At 36.8% G+C, this 21,441-nt stretch overlaps 1 protein-coding gene across 1 annotated transcript in view; it reads left to right on the top strand.

The window, feature by feature from the left end:
- Positions 1–3,576: 3,576 nt before the first annotated feature.
- CEP170B (centrosomal protein 170B) overlaps positions 3,577–21,441 on the top strand; it is a 61,333-nt gene continuing 43,468 nt past the window's right edge. The window contains exons 1-3 of the mRNA XM_070931585.1: positions 3,577–3,696; positions 7,949–8,038; positions 14,924–15,002. Of these exons, the coding sequence (XP_070787686.1) occupies positions 3,577–3,696; positions 7,949–8,038; positions 14,924–15,002 (289 nt within the window). The remainder of the gene's footprint in view (positions 3,697–7,948; positions 8,039–14,923; positions 15,003–21,441) is intronic.

The raw sequence follows: 21,441 nt of genomic DNA, 5'->3' as shown, positions 1-21,441 counted from the left end.
AGGTCATTTGTCCAGCAGAATAGAGGAACTGTCCCAACATTTAAAGAAAATTATCAATGTGAATGGCTTTAAAAGGGGATCAGACAAATAATGGAGGAAAAAGCATAAATGCATACTGGTTTAATAGATATAGATTGCCTCTATTATCAGTTGCTAAGAAATGTTTGGAGAGGTGTTATTGTCCTCATGACTTGAGAAAGCTTGACAGATATCTGATTTGCAATCCCTGGGAATAAGATTCTAGACAAAGTGGATCTGGTTTAAATCTGGCTCCTCTTAAACTCCTAAACTTAGATTTTAAAAAAGAATTGTGCTTCATTTGGATGTTGACGTTATTTTCAGTTTCAATCTAATTTTGGAAATGTTGTGTTATTCAAATATGATTATTAAACACATTACCAAATTTGGGCTATCTGCTTACCAGATTGTTTCATGCCAATGAAACAAATATATTTAATAATACTTCTGTGGAAGTTGTTTTCTTTGGCTATTTTTGTGTTGTTTGGCTAATTTAAAAATATTTATTTTATTGCTGTTTTTAATTTTTAGGAAAGATGGTGCTTAGTTTTAAGCCATCAAATAAATATTACATAGAAAAAGAAATCCCTATGTAATTATATATTTTCTAGCAATCCATCTTCCACCGCAGTGGCTTTAGGCCTCATAAGATTGTTATGGGGAGAAATAAAATGGAACATTATATATTTTTCGAGCACCTGTATGTGCTGTACATTCAATAAATAATGAATAGAATAGAATAATTTTTTTTTATTGGCCAAGTGTGATTGGACACACAAGGAATTTGTCTTGGTGCATATGCTCTCAGTGTACATAAAAGAAAAGATATGTTCATCAAGAATCATAAGGTACAACACAGTGATAGTCATAGGGTACAAATAAGCAATCAGGAAACAATATCAATATAAATTGTAAGGATACAAGCAACAAAATTACAGTCATACAGTCATAAGTGGAAGGAGATGAGTGGTGGGAACGATGAGAAGATTAATAGTAGTGCAGACTTAGTAAATAGTTTGACAGTGTTGAGGGAATTATTTGTTTTGCAGAATGATGGCATTCGGGAAAAAACTGTTCTTGTGTCTAGTTGTTCTGGTGTGCAGTGCTCTATAGCGTCGTTTTGAGGGTAGGAGTTGAAACAGTTTATGTCCAGGATGTGAGGGGTCTGTAAATATTTTCACAGCCCTCTTTTTGACTCGTGCAGTATACAGGTCCTCAATGGAAGGCAGGTTGGTAGCAATTGTTTTTTCTGCAGTTCTAATTATGCTCTGAAGTCTGTGTCTGTCTTGTTGGGTTGCAGAACCAAACCAGACAGTTATAGAGGTGCAGATGACAGACTCCATAATTCCTCTGTAGAACTGTATCAGTAGCTCCTTGGGCAGTTTGAGCTTTCTGAGTTGGCGCAGAAAGAACATTCTTTGTTGTGCTTTTTTGATGACATTTTTTTGATGAGAATATTTGGAAATGCATAAAATGCTTTTTAAAATAGATACACCTAATTCTGAGTATTCTTAGCCTACACACAGGTGGTATTATTAAGATAATTAAATACTGCCTGATAGAAAGTTAGGAGAAAGGAGTTGTTTTTAAATTATTTAAGCTGTGTTGGGAGTGAATATATAAGTAAAATTGTTCATACAGAGATCTGTTATTGCTGCCAGTATTTCTATTTGATATGCTAATTTTCTGCCACTGCTGCTTCCTGGATATGTTAATTTAATGCCTATTATTTATAGAAAGAGAATGCAAAAGTGTTGTCACCTTTTCCTTTCAAAGGAGACCAACATGCAGAAATTTATTTCTGGTTGAATATGCTTGTGTTTTCTATGTTTTATGGTTATTGTCCTTTATTTCTGTAAATTGTACTAATTTATATTTCGTGTATGCTTTCCTGAAATTAATTTTTGAAATTAAAATTTACAATTTTTTAAAAAAACAAAAATATTTTCATTTCTTTCCTTGAATGACTTGCCCCAGAGAAGATTATGTAGTTTTGATGCATGTAGTACTACCGGTAATTCTCATGATTTTTACCTATCCAATCTTGAGACACAGGTTGGTGTGATAGAGAGTAAAAGAGTCAAGTCACTTTGTGAACTTTCCTGGCTGAGTTTATATTTGAACCTGGATCTCCTTAGTCCTGTCAAACAAACTAATTATTAAGCATTTTTAAAGAAAGACTAATACTTTAATGCTTCTTTATTATTTTGGAAACAGAGTAAAAAATTAGGATTGTTTTTCTTGGGAGTGTCATTCTGAAATTTAGCAGCATAAATTCAATAAAGCTTGAAGTATGACCAACAGTGTTCAGGGACGACATTTGATTGGCAGGTTGTGAGTTTCCCCACTACTGTACTACAGGTCAGTAGATGGAGTCAGATATAACAAGCCTGGATATTATAGAATTTTGAGAGTGGTATATATTTGAGAGTTGTTTAAATGATGAATTATATCTGGTGAGATTTAATTGCAGGTCTAATCTCAATTTTAAAAACTCTTTGAATGACTATTGGCTAATCACTGTCTCTTAGATCAATCTATCTTATAAGACAGTTGTTAAGAGAATATTTGGAGGCAGGTATGCTATGTACGCTGCCTTGAATTCCTGAAGTAAATATAAATTTAATGAATGAGTATTTTAAATCTTAATTAATTGGGATTGACCAAATAAATAAACATGAACAGCATAGACATTTTCCCTCCTCCAAGAGTAATGAGTTAAAAGCAAACCCTGAGTTATAACCATAGCCTTTTAAAAGAGGAATAAATCGGGATTATCAGTTTAAATGGGGATTAAGTAGTCACAATTTTTTTTGAAGGACCACTCTTGACTACAAGGCTGAATTTATACACTGTGCTAAACCATGTCAGTTACATTTGCACAGCATACTAGATATGTTTTGTTGTTTTGTACTTTAGCATGTTGTGTAACCTACAGTTTGTCTAAATGCCAGACAATTTAATTTGCTAACAAAATATAAATGTACCATTAAAGGAGAATATTTGTAGCTCAGGGTTGAAATAAAGGGTCTTTGGTGCTCTCTGAGCATGATTGTTTTTTTGCAGATGTTTCATTACCCAAAGTAGGTAACATCAGCACCAAAGACCCCTCAAAATTAAATTTATACCTTAGTATATATCTTCTTTATGTTCTGTCTCTGAATCTTGTACGAGATGCACTACTTTCTCTTCTCTCTTAAAGCCTCATTCATTGCTCTGCTGACGTACTTGACTGTTTTGTATTGGACTGAAAATTATATTCTATTAGGACATCAGAATAATCAACAGACAAACTGTCTTGTCTCTCTTTAATGTGTTTGAGAAATTAATTTCTCTATTGGTAATTTTTTCCCCGGCTTGGCTTCTGTTGAGCTTTCATTCATATCAACCATTGATTGTTATTGTAATGGGACATAGACACATACTGTATAGTGTCTATCTTCTGTAATATAAACATGATGGATTTTTAATCAGAAGTAATTGGACTTCTAGAAAGATTATTATTACAAACCTAACCAGATTTTCTCTTTTGCTCAGATAGGATGGTGAAAAGTTAAAATGCCAAACAGCAAAATGAGCACGACATCATGGTTCCTGGTGAGTGGGACAGGTATTCGCCATCGGCTTCCTCGGGAGATGATATTTGTTGGCAGGGAAGACTGTGAACTCATGCTCCAGGTAAATGCATTCTCTACATAAAGTGGCAGAGTTTTAATTCTCATCATGAGAGCAGGATTTCAGCTAACCATAATACTTACCATTATTCATATTCAGTTTTGAAGCAGGAAGGGATGATTGAAGTCAAGCCATAGGCATCTTTGTTATACAGGCAGGCTTCAAATTATGACAGACTGCTTAGCAATCGTTCAAAGATATGATGGACCCCATCCCCCCCCATTACAGCTGTGGGCTTCCACTCCCAGAATTCCCCAGCTCCAGCTATTGTCTGAACCATAGTTTCTCATGATCAACACAAGCACATAAAGCTTTGGGAGGTGATATTTCCCTCCTTTTTTTTTTTGGTAAAGTTGAAAAAAAACCTTGAAAATATTCACCTTAGATGAACCAGAATTTGGTTCAGATAACATATTATACTGCTTTAAATATAGTGCCTAAGCCATAATGTGATTAGTTTTATGACTTATACCAATATGTGAACTCACTAATGTGGCTCGTAAAACATGGTTTATTGAATAGTGTAATAGTGAATCCAGCATTTTAGCCTTTCAACAAACAGTGCTTAAAACAAGCCATGGTTTATTGTCATGGTAAATCAAAACAATTGAAACAATCTTAACTATATTTCTATGGGAGGAAAAGTGAGATATAAATTACAATATATAGTTTGAAATTAGTTTATTTTAATTCATCTTAAAAGGTTTACTCGCATTTTGTCTAATAATTGTAGTTTCTTTACTTGCAATAACAAACATAATGCTTCTTAAGTAGTCTTTAAGGATGTGCCAAATGAATTGGGGATTATGTGAGTTAGATGCTTGCTGGGGTTTGTCCTTGGGCCGGATCTTAAGGCTTGGCATCAATTTCTTCTTAACAGCTTTTGAGAATATGGAGCAATAGTTGAGTTGGTGTAAACCAGTGTTTCCCAATCCTATTAACTTGTATGGACTGGGGAATTCTGGAAATTGGAAGTCCATACATCTAATGTTGCCAAGATTGGGAAAGACTGGTTTAAACAAAGATTGTAAGCTAAACAGTTTGGCTGAACAGAATACTTAATTACCGGTATATATCTACTTATAGAACAACTAACAACTGTTTTCTTTTAAATGTGATTTACTCCTAATCTTTCTATAAGCTTTCTGACTTATTTCACAATTTGAAAATATTCAACATACTCATTATGATTAAGGAAGATGAAATTATTATATACTGAAAAATGGGAACTTTGTTAAGGCTTTATGTTTGAACTAGTTGTGGACAAAACTCAGTTGCTGTGGGGGTGGTTTTTGGCCAGGAATTCACTTCTACGTCTGCTCTGAATTCTGTGTTTAGATTTGGAAATGCTCCTGGACTTGTAGAGTTGACATATGCTTGATCTGTGCTTCAGACATTCCAACTTGCACTAAATAGCCAACACTGAAGGAAAAGGTTTATGGAGGAAATAGAACAACTCCACAAATGGATAATTGGGCTGCTATTATAAATATTTGTTCCCCTGAATGACATGGAACTTTGATCTGAATTCTTTTGCATGGGGTAGCAAAGCATTAGGCCTATGTTAATTAAAGTAGCAGAAATATGTGATGGGACATACTCATATACTTTAGGAGGTAGAGTGGACAATTATATCAGCTTAATGTTGAGCGTTTTAAGAAAACAACTTTGCATCTTTTCCTTTTATTCTGTGTTGTGCTTATGTAGCACTTTAACAGGCAACTTGTAAATCTTCTAGATTTCTAAGTAATCTACCTTTCAATGACTTTTGCTGCGTCAGCCAGCTCCCCCTACCCATTTCCTACGTTGTTTTGGAGGTGGAATGAGAATGAAGCAAATTTTCCTGCTAAGTACTGTAGCCCAAATCATGATGGGCAGCTGGAGGAGTTCTAGAAGCATTACGATTTCTTAGAGATCAGTTTCTCATCCTTGAGAGTAGATGGAAGGCAGCATTAATTAGGTTTTCCACAGATTCTTAGAGGTCCTGCGACTCATTCCAATCTTCCGTTTCTTTTCTTTGCATCCGTGTAATATGTGACTGCCTTGTTTTGAGAAGAGCAAACTTTGCCTCTAATTCAGAAAAATGCTCCATGTCCCACACTAATACTGATGAGGTAATCAATTTCTTTTAAAAAGAACACCATTCTCCTGAATAAATCTAATTAGAAAGTGATGGAATTCAATATGCAGATGAATACAGAGCTATTGAGTAACACCTCTTATTTCGAAGTTACTGATACTTTAAAAATATATGTACTTCCCTATGGAGCACGCTCCTTATAGACATTAAAATAACCTCTGCGGCCTTTTGTTTTTCTGCTAAACCAGCTGACAAAGCATTACTTCTCACCCTACTTTAGTGATAAAGCAACAAAAAAAGTGATAGTAATTGAAAGCCTTGCTGCTGTCCTCCTAGTAAAATTCTCCCCGTCTGATATTCTAATTAAAGATTAGGAACAGAGGTTAGGAAAGACTGAATGTAGCTGAATAGAGAACTTGAAAACACCTGGAGAGAAGTGACATTGGCTATTCTCCTGAACGTCCTCCTTGAGTAATTTGTATCTCAGCAGCTTCTAAGATGCTGGTTTCTCTTGCTGGGTTTATACTATGAATGTTTCCCCTCCCCTTTCCTAATGCAGGGAGCAAAACTAATGGTACAAAAATGCTCCATTGACAAATTTGAAACCAGTTTTTCAGCTTCTATCCCTAAAAGCAACTGGATTGGCCCATAACATTTTTCTTGTGAGGTAAAGGATAAATCCTGTTGGACTACGGTAACTTCACTTTGCTGAATAACAGGATAGGTAGGACTGTGGCATCTGAGGGTTGGATCTCTACATATTAGTGGTGCAGTGTTCTGATTTTAGCCATAGGAGGGTGCTGGGTACCTGAAGGACCCCTTTTTCCATTCAGAATCAATCTGCCCAAGTCGTGTCCTGAGAGGTCCTGTTTGCAATCCTGCATTTTGGTTTCTATGGGGTTTGGGCTCAGAAACATTTTTCAGTGAAGGTGTTCTTTAAAATAGCCTCCTTTAGGAAACAATCTAACTTTTTCTCTTTAGCTCTCCAAAAATTGATTAAAAATGTATTTTTCTGAAGGAAGTTTGGAAAAATAATTGGGGTGTTTTCTCTTTTTGCCTTCAGTATGTTATTATGCTGATGCATTTTTACTGGGAAAGTTTTAATGTTCCTTTGTAATTTTCTGTGGATGTTTTAGCTTGTTATAAGCAACTGGGAGTTCTTGAAGATTACATAAGTCTGCACAATGAATAAAAGAATAAAACTTTTAAGATTCCCTGCGCATTTTCTTGGGAAAACAAGATCGAACTAGTCTCTTCAGATGTCATTAACAAAATTCCTTTCATCCCTTTAGTTTTCTTTTTATTGCTGTGCAGTGCAGTACTCCTTCTATTTGTAGTAGGGAATGTCTCAGGTATTTCTAGAACTTTGAACTGGTTGTAAAGAAATAGCTGGTATAAATGCTTGCTTTCTGCAATTTAGAAGCAATAAATTCATGCATTCAGAATTTAGAAAAGAGGAATATACATAAACATGTATTCTGAAGTCTGATTTTTTCCCAAAAAGATGGGATCTGCTTTATAATGTTGTATTGGTCTGCCTTATAGAGAGCATCACTTGTGAAGTTCTCATAGCCCAGGAAATCATACCGGTAACACTGTTTACATTATGCCCCAATCACAAAGAAAATAGAAACACATTACTGTGTGGCTTTAAAAGTACCCTGAGTCATGTTGAGTCCCACAACATGCAAGATATCCATTTTAATTTAACCATATGCAGATTCAACTGAGGTATGTTTGGGCTGAATGGTATTGTTTAGTAGGTGGTGTGTTGGTGGTAGGGAGACTGACATAGCTGAATGCTCTCTGTGGACAAGAAGGAAGGGGGGGGGGGGTGATGGCCTTTGGAACTCCCTTTCCATACCAGATTTGTGAAATGATCCAGACAATTAACATCATTTTACATGGTAGTAGGTAGCTCCTAGGCAAGCAAAGGAAACATGATCAGCAAGGTTAAGATCTGATTAAGTAAATGCCAGGATGGGCAGTATTGTAAGATATTTTACTTTTATGGAGGGGGTACTACTGAGTAATATTGTCCTAATCTGTTAGGTACTATGCCTGTTAAACAGGTACATTTCCTTTTGTGTTAATATCTCTCTTGATATATCATTGGAGCTATTAAAACAATCTCTGTCTTATAACTTCCTAATTTAATGTTGTTGGTCTTCCCAGTCTCGCAGTGTGGATAAGCAGCATGCCGTCATCAATTACGACAAGGAAAAAGATGAGCACTGGGTGAAGGATCTTGGAAGCTTAAATGGGGTGAGTGATAACCCTGAGTACCAAAGGGTGCATATCCAGGTTTCATTTTTGTAGGTGGACTTTTCAATTCCAGTTTGCAGAAATGAAATGAAACACCTGGAATTGGAATTAATAGGATAAGCTCTAAAAGAAAATATTTAAATGTTTTGATAAATCTTGTGAAATCTCAGGATTTATGTGGCCGCTCCTTTATTGAGTTGATGCTTAGTTAGTTTTGCCACAAGTTCAGATTAGCTGTTCATAGACTGTTCTAAATTATAGTATGACTTGCTTGATTTTTACTTAGTATGCTGTGTGAAAGCATTCAGTATTTAATAAACATTTATTCATATGTGTGTGTGTGTGTGTGTGTTTGTTATCAATGCTATCCAAATAACTCAATCTTCTGTACTTTCAGTAGATTAATATAAATTTGTACTCACCTGGAAGGCTTATTCTGATTTAAGACAAGATAGTAATCTAAGTTTCTTTTTTTGGCCATCCTTATTCCTTGCCTACTGGCTGAGCTGCAATTACTTGTTTTTTAAACCAATGTTAGATGTTACAGCTTGTTCCTAAGAATGTTAAGCCATCGCCCAGTGTTAACCCTTCAAGGTAGACATGATCAGGAAACAGGAATTATTAGAAGTGTTAAAATGCACTTTAATGCAGTTCGAGTATTTTTACAGAATCTGAAAGCCCCCCTCTCCTTTAATGTACCAGCTTACACAATCAAATCAAAATTTTTTGCATTTCTTTTTAACACTTTCTAATTTCTCAAGACTCAGATGTCTTTTCCTGTAATAGCTTGGCATTCACCTCCTCCTTTTTTGAGTCAAACTCACATTTTTATACCTAGCTTGTTTGTGACTTAGCATGATTCTTAAGTCCATTGATTGTGGCTCAGCATTATGTACAAACCAGGCGAATTTGGAGAGTTTTATTACAGCATAGCTGGAAGATAACAGGTTGGGAATGCTTGTTATAGCAGGTAAATAATATCAGTGATGTATTGGATGATTTCCAATAATGAATAAGAGTGATTTTACTAAAAATTACAAAACTAGAAAATCTGAGTTTTGACCAAATGAGGGTGTCTACCAGGAGAAATGTGCTGTTTTAGGAAAAATCACACATTGTTCAGATAACATAAGCAATAGGAGATACTACTATTAATAGGAAGCTGACACAGAATTGCTTACATGAGTTTGTTACTCCTTGTTAAAGAATGTGGCTGTTCAGTCTGGAGTATTGAATCTGGAGCTGGGGAAGAGATATTTTGTGGATTTGTGTACTTGAAATACAAGTATTGAATTTAGAGTAGGGTATGAAACAAATGACTCATATGAAATGTATTTAAATATTACCTTTGTCCTTGTTCAAATTGTTTGCTGTTTAGGATAAATTTCAGAGTGGCAATAAGAGCAACACTAAAACTTGATTTTTTAAAAGAGTTAATTTTTACAGCTTTATTTTTGTACAAAACGAATAACATAAAATCATTATTCAGATATTTCAATAATCATTTATCTGCCTCCTTTATTGCATGTTCATTAGTTGATAGCTACAAGAGGATTATCGTTGGAATTATTCCCTTTTTTCATGAGGCAGCTAGCAGCCAAGAATAACATGCAGAACAGATGAAAATAACACCATAATGGGGGAGGCCTCTATTAAGCCCAATGTAAAAAACTTTAGAGTGAGCAAGAGCCTCAGAGCTGAAAGTACGGTTGCACCAAGCTTTTCAGGTTTTTTTCCTACCCTTTTCTCCCCTCCACTTTGGAGAAGTTTTAAAGGTTTTCTTGTTTTCTCGGATTACATTAACACTTTTTAAGGGCATCCACTACACATTTTTTCCTTGCCCCCAAATTATGGGAAAATATAATCTGAGGCCAATGGAAAGGAATAGGGGAGTCAGGGCCTGTAGGTTTTTTATCTCTGAAACTCTCACTACATTGTTCAACATTGAGAACAAGAATGAGGTGACATTGAGGGTGACACCACCTCATGGCATTGAGGATTCCCAGGATTCCCTTGCATGAAGTACTGCTGAAGAAATGCACTAATCATCTGAAGGTGATCTGCCTCCTGGATCAGATCCCATTTGCTTCTGAAGCAACTGTGTGATGACTTCCTGGATTAAATGACCTTGCCTTTGTCCAGCAGGCATTTCCTTGATACGTTTGATAATCTTAGGACCTGCATTTGAGAACTTCAGGCTACTTGTGGGGAATCTTGTTCCCATTGAAACAAGTTGATGGACTGCATGAGTCACTTAGTTTGGTGCATTGTACATAAAAAGGGAAAAGGTCATGTTTCAAGATAAAGAAGTGTCAATTGTATGAGGAGAATTTTAACAACTTGTATATTTGTATTAAAATAATAACTCCTCTCGCACCACCACCCTCCAAATGAAGAAGAAGCTGAATGAAGTGAGACCAGTTATAAATCCAGAATCACAATAGTTTGGAAGCAATGAGTGCAGGGAAAGACCATTTTCTCTGTCTGCTTCTGCAAATGAGATATTCTTAGAGCAGCTTCTGATGTTAAATAGGTTTCTAAGATAGATATCCAATTAGAGCTTTAACATTTTGAACCAAGCTTATTAAGCAATTAATGATCTGTGCAGATCATTCACCATAGGTATAATCTGGTCATATTTCCATGTCCTGATTAGCAGGGTAGTTCTTGCTTCTGGCCAGTCTTTGGGGTAAGTCCTCATAGAGTCCATTGTAGTACCTCTAGTTGACCCAAGTAGATCCAAGCAATTTGAGGAATGAATGACATCTTTTGTGAGAAGAGCACAACTTAGTAGTCAAAACCATGCTGTTTGCATAGAAAAAAATTAGGTTAATTTCTGACATTTGCAAGCTGGAAGAATCATTGTAAAATGCTAATTAGACCAGAGTTATGATTCAATATATTTGTGCATGACAAGACTGTTGCAGGCTTATTAGGCATACAAGAGCAAAGGCCTTGAGTATATCCCCAGTATCTAATTTGGGAAAGCAAGATCCTTGTTACCCTTTTCATTTGGAGATCATGCCTTTATTGATATTCTTGGCTATCTCAGTGGCTTTTAGGAATTTTAATCAGCCTTTCCTATCTTAACATTTTCCCTATATGCTGACTTTAGTTCTAAAGTTCTTTTAGATTGCAAATTATGACTGTTGAAAGCCAACGTATTTGCAAACTTCTCAGATTGATGAATACTGCTACAGGAGATCACATTTTTCTTGTGCACCTGGCATAACCTGAAGTAGATAGCACTGCTGTGCAATGTTTGTGCCTGCTTGAGAATTACACTTCAGAAAGTAAAGTAATCTTATCCTGACTTTTATAGTTTTCTTGTTGGTGCCAAAGAAATTTATTCTAATCCTCTTGGTTTGTAGGTGTAGGCATTTGTTATTTCAAGGAGATCATTAAGAGAGTAAGAATTCATCATCCAAAGTAGAAGTCAAGATGAAGTGGGACCATAAGGAATTCATGAAAAGAATATCCACCTCCTATCTATCGTCCAGAGATATCTCATCTTATAGGACTAAACAATGCATTGGATTTGAAGGGAAAAACTTGTGTCAACCATGGAAGCTCACAAAATTGACAGAAATTCCTAAATATCTGTATTGTTTGCTGGGATTGCATACCTGCCCTCTGCAGCTGCAACAGCAGTACAGTCCAGGAAAATATATAATTGGTTTTAAAAATTGCCATAAGTTCTACATGTCTCACATGAGTTTAAAAATATGTTTCTGCTTTTGAATCTGAAGCATTGCATTATCTTACTGCACTGCATATTTAGAGCTAGATCTGATTATTTTGCATATTAGTATTGGCTATAATCTCCTGATCAGGGAGATTTTAGTTTATGACAGAATTGGGTTGGGGAGGGGTACTTTAGATATTTACAGAGGGGAATATTGAAAGCAGATGGTGAATCTGCAGCTGGCAGTGGTGGTGCTCCTTAGAAGCTTTGTAGCTGCCATCTCTTCAGTCTCCCATCATAAAGAGAGAAAAAGGGAGAGAACTTTCGGCCCCTGAGTTACAAGTGCCAGCAGCTTCAGGCACCATGGTCAGTGGTACGTATGGTTTAGTATAACCTTGAAAGTCTCAATTGTATCCCAAACATATTGTGTTCCTTATCCTTTCCTTTATTTAAGAGGATACTATGCCATTGCATTGAACAGTCATGAGGAACAGGATAAATTTCAATATGTCTTCAGTGTGGGGAAGAAAGTGACGGCCAGATGTTCCAAGAGTGCTGCTATTGTTGGTACAGAATGTGCAGCTCTGACAAAAAGATGGACTTAGAGATAGGCAATGAGCATCTATTTGCTCTGAAAACCACCCAAGTTTAGTGAGAAAGAGGCAGTTTCATCTTGGTCTTAATGTTCCAGTTTCTTTTTGAAGTCTGTTTCTACAAAGGAAGAACAGAAAAAAATCTACAAAGAAGCAGAGCATTGCCCCAACTCTTATATCTCCCAAGTTGAAAGTAGGAGCAGGAAAAAGATTTCCCTGAGACTCAGTTCTAGCCCATTATTTGAACAGTAAATTGAACATAATCAGGGTTAGTGAAATATAGTATAGAAAAAAGTAGAGATGCTATTGTGGACATGACTAACTCCCAGCTTGGAATGACAAAAAAATTCCCCAGGGACAGAGGAAGGCAGGTGAAATAGATTGTATGAGCCTGTTTGGTGGCTGCATCTTTTAGTTCAAAGGAGAGGAGGAATACTGTATCTGCACTAGGTGTTTGTTGATAGTTGATGTCTCTTGACTGCAATCATGGTGAGATAGTTAAGAGTTCTTTGGAGAGAGCCTTTTGCTTGACATTTCTCTTCCCCACCCACACTTTTAAAACAGGGTAAAATGAAGTTAAGTCTGCACCACCTCTGAAGGCCTCGCTTCAGATAATTTCCTGGGCCTGGGTGCTGCCCAAGGCCCATCTGTAAAACATTGACCGTGTCCAACATTTTCTAGTTTTGTGTATTCTGGTGCAAATAAAACTGTTTTTCTTGCCATGACTCGCCTCTGTTTCCAATCACGTTAAACTAATATCAGCCAAAAAAAAAAATCATGTTCTCTGCATTTGTCTTCCTGGACCCTAGGGTAGTTTTTACTTAAAAGTTTGGATCTCACTTAGAATCTGGCATCTGAAAACATTTTGCAAAGCAATCCCATTTACTGAAGAGCAACAGTTATCTGTTATAGTTGGCTTATCAAATTGCAGAGTATTTCTTGTTCTAGCTATCAAAGAAGGATAAAGCCATTGATGCACATTGGCAGTCAGTATACATACAATAGAACAGATTGCAAATTCTTCAGCTGGATGGTTTTTCCAAATGCTTCCCCCATCTCTTGCAGTCCTCTCAGATTGTCTTGACACATTTTGCAACACTGAGGATGCCTCTCAGTGAATCTTACATCATTGATAAATGTTTGGGTGCAGCACCCTGGTGCCAAAAATAAAGTATATTTCTTAGTAAAGTATTGTGAACTGTTTCAATTGTTATTATTTATTTATTTATTTATTTATTTATTTATTTATTTATTTATTTATTTTGTCGCATTTCTATGTCGCCCAACTCCCAAGGGACTCTGGGCGGCTTACAACAAGAATAAAACAATGTGAACAATCCCATAAAAAATATTAAAAAGAAAAACATTAAAACATTAGAAAAACGTTAGAACACATGCTGTTTTAACACTACTGAGATGGGCAGTATTTTAGAGCTCAGGACTATATGTTTATCTTTGACAGTAATAAAGTTTAAAGTTAAGATGGAGGTATGATGAGGGGTACAGTAGATGGGAAGTGATACAGAGTGGTCATAGCTATGTTGCACTCAAGGTAAGGCTTCGTCAGATTTTTGTTTTTTGTTTTTTAAAAAATCCTGTTAGGTAGGACTTACTTATTTATAACTTTTTATGCCACCCATCTCACAAACCAAAGCGACTCTGGGCAGCTTTTTATTTTCTGAACAACATTAAATCTTTTTAAAGTAGTGTTCACTACTTGTTTTTAATATGTTTCCTGTCTGAAAGTGGAAAGAAACCATGTCATCAGTTTTCAGCAATTGTGGACAGAGAGGGAGTCAATCACAAAAAACACATGTAGCCTGGAGTGTCATGTTCCCTGACTTGACAGAGAAATCTTTAGTATAGTGCAATTCTGCATGAAGACAGTACTCTATATTTATCATACTTAAGTCTCTCTGGCTTTGAGATGTACCATGACATGCAGTATCTACTTCTTGCAATTGTTTTGGAATAAATTTAAGCACTTTCAGTATTTCTGTTATCTAGTGGTTAAGGAAGAGATGCTTGGTCCAAATTCCTTTTCAGCCATGGATTAAGACAAGTGACTGTTCCTTTCTGGGCCCTCTTTCCTGTCTTCATTATGTGGATAATCCTAACCAGCCTGTTATAAATTTGTATCTGTTATAAAGATTACTGACATTGTATGTTTTTAAATGCTTTTAAAAGTATAGGTTAAGTTTGTGAAGTTGGTTCCTTTGAAGTTTTAGAAGGCTTGCTGTTTAGCCAGAAAATGCAATAAGGGAGCTTTTATGGTTTGGAAAAATAAACTTGTGGTATTGCCTCAGTTGCTCTGTCAAATGGTTTGTGTGGCTGACAAAAAGCGATTGCTTGTTTTTTTGTTTTTTTTGAAATGCAGTTGATAGTGTCTTTTGCTGAAGCTGTTTTCAGTAACAGGAGAAAGGGGCCGATCGACCAAGAACCAAATGAATTGTATGTGGGAAGGAAAGAGGTACCAGTTGATCGGCAAAGGATAGACAGATATTTTGTAAAGCTAAAGACAGCTTCCTCTCTAAACTTACCCACACTGACTTCCTCCTCCTCCTCACATGTCACTTGAATGATATTTTTTGTGTTTCTTTTCCATAGACTTTTGTGAACGACATACGAATCCCTGACCAGAAGTACATCACACTAAAACTGAATGACGTGATTCGTTTCGGCTATGATATCCTTTTGGATGTGTCATAGAAGCACAAGTGCACATATCGTCAAGGTTCAGGATTTATTATTTTAAGAAAAACACTGTCTTATTTTTTTTATAAAATTGAAATTTGGATTATATGAATTATATTCCACTTGGAACATCACCAGCATGAACTCAAGAAAATATATGCTCTTTTGTTGCTGTCATTCTGAGAGTTAGTCTGGTATCAAATTAGAACTGGGGAGATTCAGGCTTATATCCCACTCAGCCATGAACTGTAGTTTTGATCTTGGGTTATTTCTCAGCCTAAAAAATATTGTTGGGAGGATGGGACCCTGGATTTCCCTTTGGCAGATTTGAATAGTCCCATTCAATGGCAGCGTTCATACTTCATGCAAAGTTATCTATGGTTTGTTTGCTGTTAGCATATAGGTAGTCCTCACAACTATGGTAATTGGATCAGCATTTATGTCACTAAGTGATGCAATTGTAATGTGTGATGTCATGTACCAGGTTGCCGTAGTTAAACAAGGATTGCAAGGATTATTAAGCAAGAAACCTCAGGTGACCATGGCTTCAGACTTCCTGATAATTTCCCTATTGACTTTGCTTGTGGGAAGCCAGTAGAGAAGATTGCAAATCATGATTATGTGGCTGCAGGGGTGCTTCAATGGCTGAAATTTCAAGGACCATTCGTAAGTACTACTTATTTGAATGGTCGCTGAACAAGTGGTTTTTAATGAGATCCACCTGTATTATGTAAATCGAACTCTTAACAAAAAAAGCAGCTTATTAATAATATTTGTTTCACTGAGCCTTCAACAAAGAAGTTGAAGATCTTTGGTCTCTTACATGGAGGAGGGGGCTTGGCAAAACTGAAAATGGGTTCAATTTTGAGCTTGATGAAACAGCTGCTTCTTATTAGCTTTAGTGTAAGAATTTTCCTGTTGAAAGATTTTGATGGATCTTCTCTTGGCAGTAACAATATTCTGTTTTTGTATGTATATTTATATCTTCTAGATAAGAATTGCAATCTATAACATTTTACTTGCCATTAGTTATGAAATGAAGATATGTCCACACTTAACTCTTTTTGGAAAGATTTGCAAACTGTATCTTGGTAATAAATCAATCTAGTCAATGCTGGTTCTGATGGAACAAATAGTCTCACGTGGATAAAAAATGCAGAGTGTTTGTAAGTGCGAGCTTTATGAGGTTGAGATCTTTACCCTTCTACTTTTTGGTTTATTTCCGAAATGTGTCTTCAAAATATAATACATACATTTTCCCACCTGAGAGTTACTGGGAGATCACAGTTTATAAGTTTATAAGCAGAGGAATATATTGCTAATTGCTGCTACTCTTAAGATGCAAGTTGGTGTGGACAACAATAAGTGGGCCAATTTACTCCACTGCTGGCATTTGAAGAGTATTTGAAAATATTTTTATGTGATTACTCTTGGTTATGTTATGCAAATTTATTACTTTCCCACACCATTTTCTGAAATAAAATTCGTCCTGTATCCTTCTTTATATTTCTTTGCTTCCAGGTTTAAGATACTTCGGAGTGTAGGAGACTAATCCATCTCTTTTTATGTTGGTATTGAGAAGAGATTTGGGGTGTACAGAATATGGCTTACTCGGTCACAGAACAGCTTGATCCCAGGTTAAGTAGCTTGACACTTGCAATTTCATTCTCATCACAGCTTTCCCATCAGTCTTCTCTCAATGAGCAACCTGGATGCAAAACTCAGGTCAGGGCTTAAATTCCTCTTCCCCACTAATCAACAACTTCCAGAATTATGCCTGTGATCTACACCATTTTTCAATTCTGAGTTTTTCTCCTCTTGCTTCGTTGAGTTTAGCATTGTGTTTTAGGGTGCAAGCCCAGGCACCACTGTCGTATATTCTTTTCTTGGCAAGGAACCCTTTTGCCCCCAAGACTAGATTAAGGCACGGTTGACATTTTGGCAGCTCTTGGCAGCAGACATAGGACTGTCTGAAATTATATGTGTGTGTATGTGCTTGTGTGTGCATGTGTTCTAGATAAAGAAGGGAGGAGAGAAAACAGGAGAGTTTTGCTGAAATAGAATCATTAAAAACAAAGTGATATGCTTCCACAATTCAGCTCAATTTATTCCTCCCTTTTCTACTGAACTATCAGCATAAAGAAACAAAAAAGAGAAAACCACTCCCCTACCAAGTTCCCTTTTCCCTTGGCTCTTTATAGATTACTCCATTTTTACATTCCCTGAATCAGCAGAGTTCCCATGCACACATCTGTCCACTGTAGCCAACAAGCAGATTTCTCCTACGGTGCCAAAATATGGCTTGTCCTTGTTTTGTTACTGCTTTCTTTAAAGTAACATTAACAATCTTGTCTTGCTTTTTCTGGCATTCTTAATTTCCTCCTGTTCCCCACCCTTTTGGGAAAATGCAGCCCAACTGTGTTCTGGAACTGTGACAAGAGCCTGTGCAAATCTTACTGTTGTCATTTTTCATTACAATTACTTTTTTTTTTTCCTGTGGGGATGTCCCACATGTTGAGTGTTTCTGGTTAGGAATAAAAAGCTTGGCTAGTGTGCAATTCATACCAGGTTTTCAAGATTGCAAATGGATTCAAATGAGGTATTGCTTGTGGCAGTTTGCTATTTTTGTTGGAGGACAAGCAAGTTGTGGCATCTGTTGTCCCTTGATTAGCAGTTTGATTTGCGCGATGCTGCTGGCTAAGTAGCGATCGCTTCCTTTCCCACCACTCCATGTGCATTCTGATCAAAGTTTGCTGGAAGAGGATGATCATGTCAGATAGAAGCATATTGGAGATGCAATAGTGGCATTCCTTTGCTTGAACATAACTATGGCAGTTAATTCAAGTTCCATTGATAGAGGTAAGTTGAATAGTCAAGCTTCAAGATTTCATAAGGAGCAGCTTTATTTGAATAACAGTTTCAGTTAAGTCAGTTAACTGAACCTGGTTTTGTCAGTTGCTTGAATGAGATTTCCAGGTCTCCAAATGCATTCCCTCAAGCTTTTGAATAGAAGAACAGAACAGAACAGAACAGAACAGAACAGAATATTTGTCACTTGAAATGTACACTAATCAGCCTACATTAAAATGAAACTTCGTTGCATTCAGATCTCAAAAGAGAACCATTATGCATATACACACATATACACACATATATGGCACAGAGAAACATCACAGTCTATGTCCCAAAGGTGCTTTTTTCCAGAGGCAACTGGACTTTCTGGTTTTTCTTTGAAGATGTTTCGCTTCTCATCCAAGAAGCTTCTTCAGCTCTGACTGGATGGGGGGGAAGTCAGAGCTGAAGAAGCTTCTTGGATGAGAAGTGAAACATCTTCAAAGAAAAATAAAAAAATCCAGTTGCCTCTTGAAAAAAGCACTTTTAGGACAACCATGACCTGGATGACTGAGAATCTCCACAGACAATCACAGTCTATGATGTTTCTGTGAGAGCTTCCAGAAAATGCCCAAGAATTGTTGAATTCTGAGCTTTTTGCTACTTAGATTTTCTTTTTAACTAAGAGCTGTTGCAATGTATATTAGAATATTTGTCCATTCTTTCTTTGGACAAACTGGAATTTGCCCTTGGTAGTGCCACTGCAAGCATCTGCCTCCTTTCCTTCAGATGCTGCAGTGCCTCTGTGGAGATAGAACCTCATTAACCAAAGACTGATTTTTATAGGGAAGGTCCGCCATCCTAGAAAGAAACACTTTGGTTTTTGAACGCTGCAGAGCAGAAGACGGAGCTCTTGCCAGGATCTGTCATCGAGCAGAGATTGAATAAGGAGATGCGCTCTGTGCAGTGCAGACACAGAACTTAGCAGCATTGGCTCCCCAGCTGTGCAGCAAAGACAAGATGACACTCTTGAAGAATTAAGCCACTATTTTGGGCAGCATCCAACACTCTCCCTGCTTGTTAGAACAGGCAGGCACCTCGGTGCATTAATATTTCTTTTCTGCTGGGAAATCGTGAGCAATGAAGGAAAGAATAAAGCTGCACCTGATTTAACCTGTGAAAGGAATGACAAATGCCTGTGATAGGCACAAGAAATCTCAGAAACATCTCCATTGTTTAGCAGGAATAATTCCATCTGTGAACTAAGTCAAGGCAAAGATCAAATTTCTAAAAGCCATTGTATTTATTAATCAAATTTATACATTGCCCATCTCAATATCTGATTGACTCAGGGCAGTTTTAATTTAATTTTAATCGGCATCTCTTTTCCCAAGAAACTGTTGCTTTACAGCTGGGCTGGCTTGAGCTAAATTTTAAATTGGTTTTAAATTGGGTTGTTTTAATTCACGGCCAGAATATCTAATTATTTTAATACTGTTTTTTAAATTTTGTATGCTTTGTTTTTACTTAGGCTGTGCACCGCCCTGAGTCCTATTTGGAGAAGGGCGGTATAGAAATTTAAACAAATAAATAAATAAATAAATAAATACAGCAGCCTAGAGAAATGGATATTCTTTGAGTGGAATGGTGAAGAGGGGATTCAGTTTTAATTTAGACAAAAAATATTTATGGCCCAATTAATAAAAGTTTGGGAATTGCCATGTGATGATGATGGTGTTGGTCAGGGACTGCATATTGCAGCTGGAGTTTTCCTGTTGATAATAATAATAATAATAATAATTTTATTTCTATACCGCCCTTCTCCCGAAGGACTCAGGGCGGTGTACAGCCTATTTAAAAACACAAAAACACGACAACAATTTAAAATTTAAAATCATTAAATAATTAGGCTCCAATTAAAATCCCAGAAATTTAAAATACCCCAATTTAAAACGTTATGTTAATAGCCCTGCCTGGCGGAACAACAGGGTCTTCAGAGCGCAGCGAAACACCCGGAGGTCGGAAATCTTTCGTATTTCGGGGGGCAGTTCATTCCACAGGGATGGGGCTCCCACAGAGAAGGCCCTCCCCCTGGGTGTCGCCAGCCGACATAACTTGGCTGATGGCACCCGGAGGAGACCCTCTCTGTGGGAGCGGACTGGTCGGTGGGAGGCTATTGGTGGCAGAAGTCGGTCTCGAAGGTACCCGGGTCCTATGCCATGGAGCGCTTTAAAGGTGGTAACCAACACCTTGAATCGCACCCGGAAGACCACTGGGAGCCAGTGCAGCTCGCGATGTGCCACCTTATCAGTCATCGTTGGAATTAGATAGGTGTGTTACTTCCTGCTGTTCTATTATACTATTTATTTCTGATAGTCAGTGGGACATACACTAGTATGTTGGCAACCTTTCTGGGATGTGTAAGTTGTCCCTTTTTGCTAATCGCTATTGTTAAAAATGACCCCTTCATAATGAACAATTCTCCATAAGAGCCCATTAATGAACCATATTGCAAATATATGCCCAAATTGATGCAGTCATTGAGGGATTCCTGAGTTCCTTCTGTCAGTTAGTATGTAATGTAGTATGATGAATAGTTGTAAGAAAAAGTAGGGGAAACAAGGAAAGGAGTGATATCATCCATTTCATGTGGTGTTGATTCCTGTTGGAGCATCTCATAGCTTGGGCTTCCCTACAGAGAAGATTTTAGATTCAGTCAATCTTTAGAAAAGTCATGATTGTTCCTCTATTATTATTAGAATTAATATTTTCATTCTAAACAAAGAAAAGTGCTTATAAGAAACAACAAAAATGACCTTAAATAGAGGCTTCTTACAAGATAGAATAGAATAGAAACCATGAAATAGCTGTAAAAAGTGTGTGTGTGTGTGTGTGTGTGTGTGTGTGTGTGTGTGTATGTTTTGTGTTTGTCATATTGTGTTATAATAAAAATTTTAAGAATAGAATAGAATAGAACAGAACAGAATAGAATTTTTTATTGGTCAACTGTGATTGGACACACAAGGAACTTGTCTTGGTGCATATGCTCTCAGTGTACATGAAAGAAAAGATACGTTCATCAAGAATCATAAGGTACAACATGTCATAGAGTACAAATAAGCAATCAGGAAACAATATCAATATAAATCGTAAGGATCAAAGCAAAGTTACGGTCATACAGTCATAAGTGGAAGGAGATGAGTGGTGGGAACGATGAGAAGATTAATAGTAGTGCAGACTTAGTAAATAGTTTGACAGTGTTGAGGGAATTATTTGTTTAGCAGAGTGATGGCGTTCGGGAAAAAACTTCTTGTGTCTAGTTTTTCTGGTGTGCAGTGCTCTATAGCATCGTTTTGAGGGTAGGAGTTGAAACAGTTTATGTCCAGGATGTGAGGGGTCTGTAAATATTTTCACAGCCCTCTTTTTGACTCGTGCAGTATACAGGTCGTCAACGGAAGACAGGTTGGTAGCAATTGTTTTTTCTGCAGTTCTAATTATGCTCTGAAGTCTGTGTCTGTCTTGTTGGGTTGCAGAACCAAACCAGACAGTTATAGAGGTGCAGATGACAGACTCAATAATTCCTCTGTAGAGTTGCAATA

The sequence above is a fragment of the Pituophis catenifer genome, unplaced genomic scaffold (genome assembly GCF_029215685.1).
Source record: "Pituophis catenifer annectens isolate HBS135680 unplaced genomic scaffold, rPitCat1.0.hap2 SCAF_1, whole genome shotgun sequence".
In the NCBI taxonomy this organism is placed as follows: Eukaryota; Metazoa; Chordata; class Lepidosauria; order Squamata; family Colubridae; genus Pituophis; species Pituophis catenifer.
This window is presented reverse-complemented; position numbering and strand designations above follow the sequence as displayed.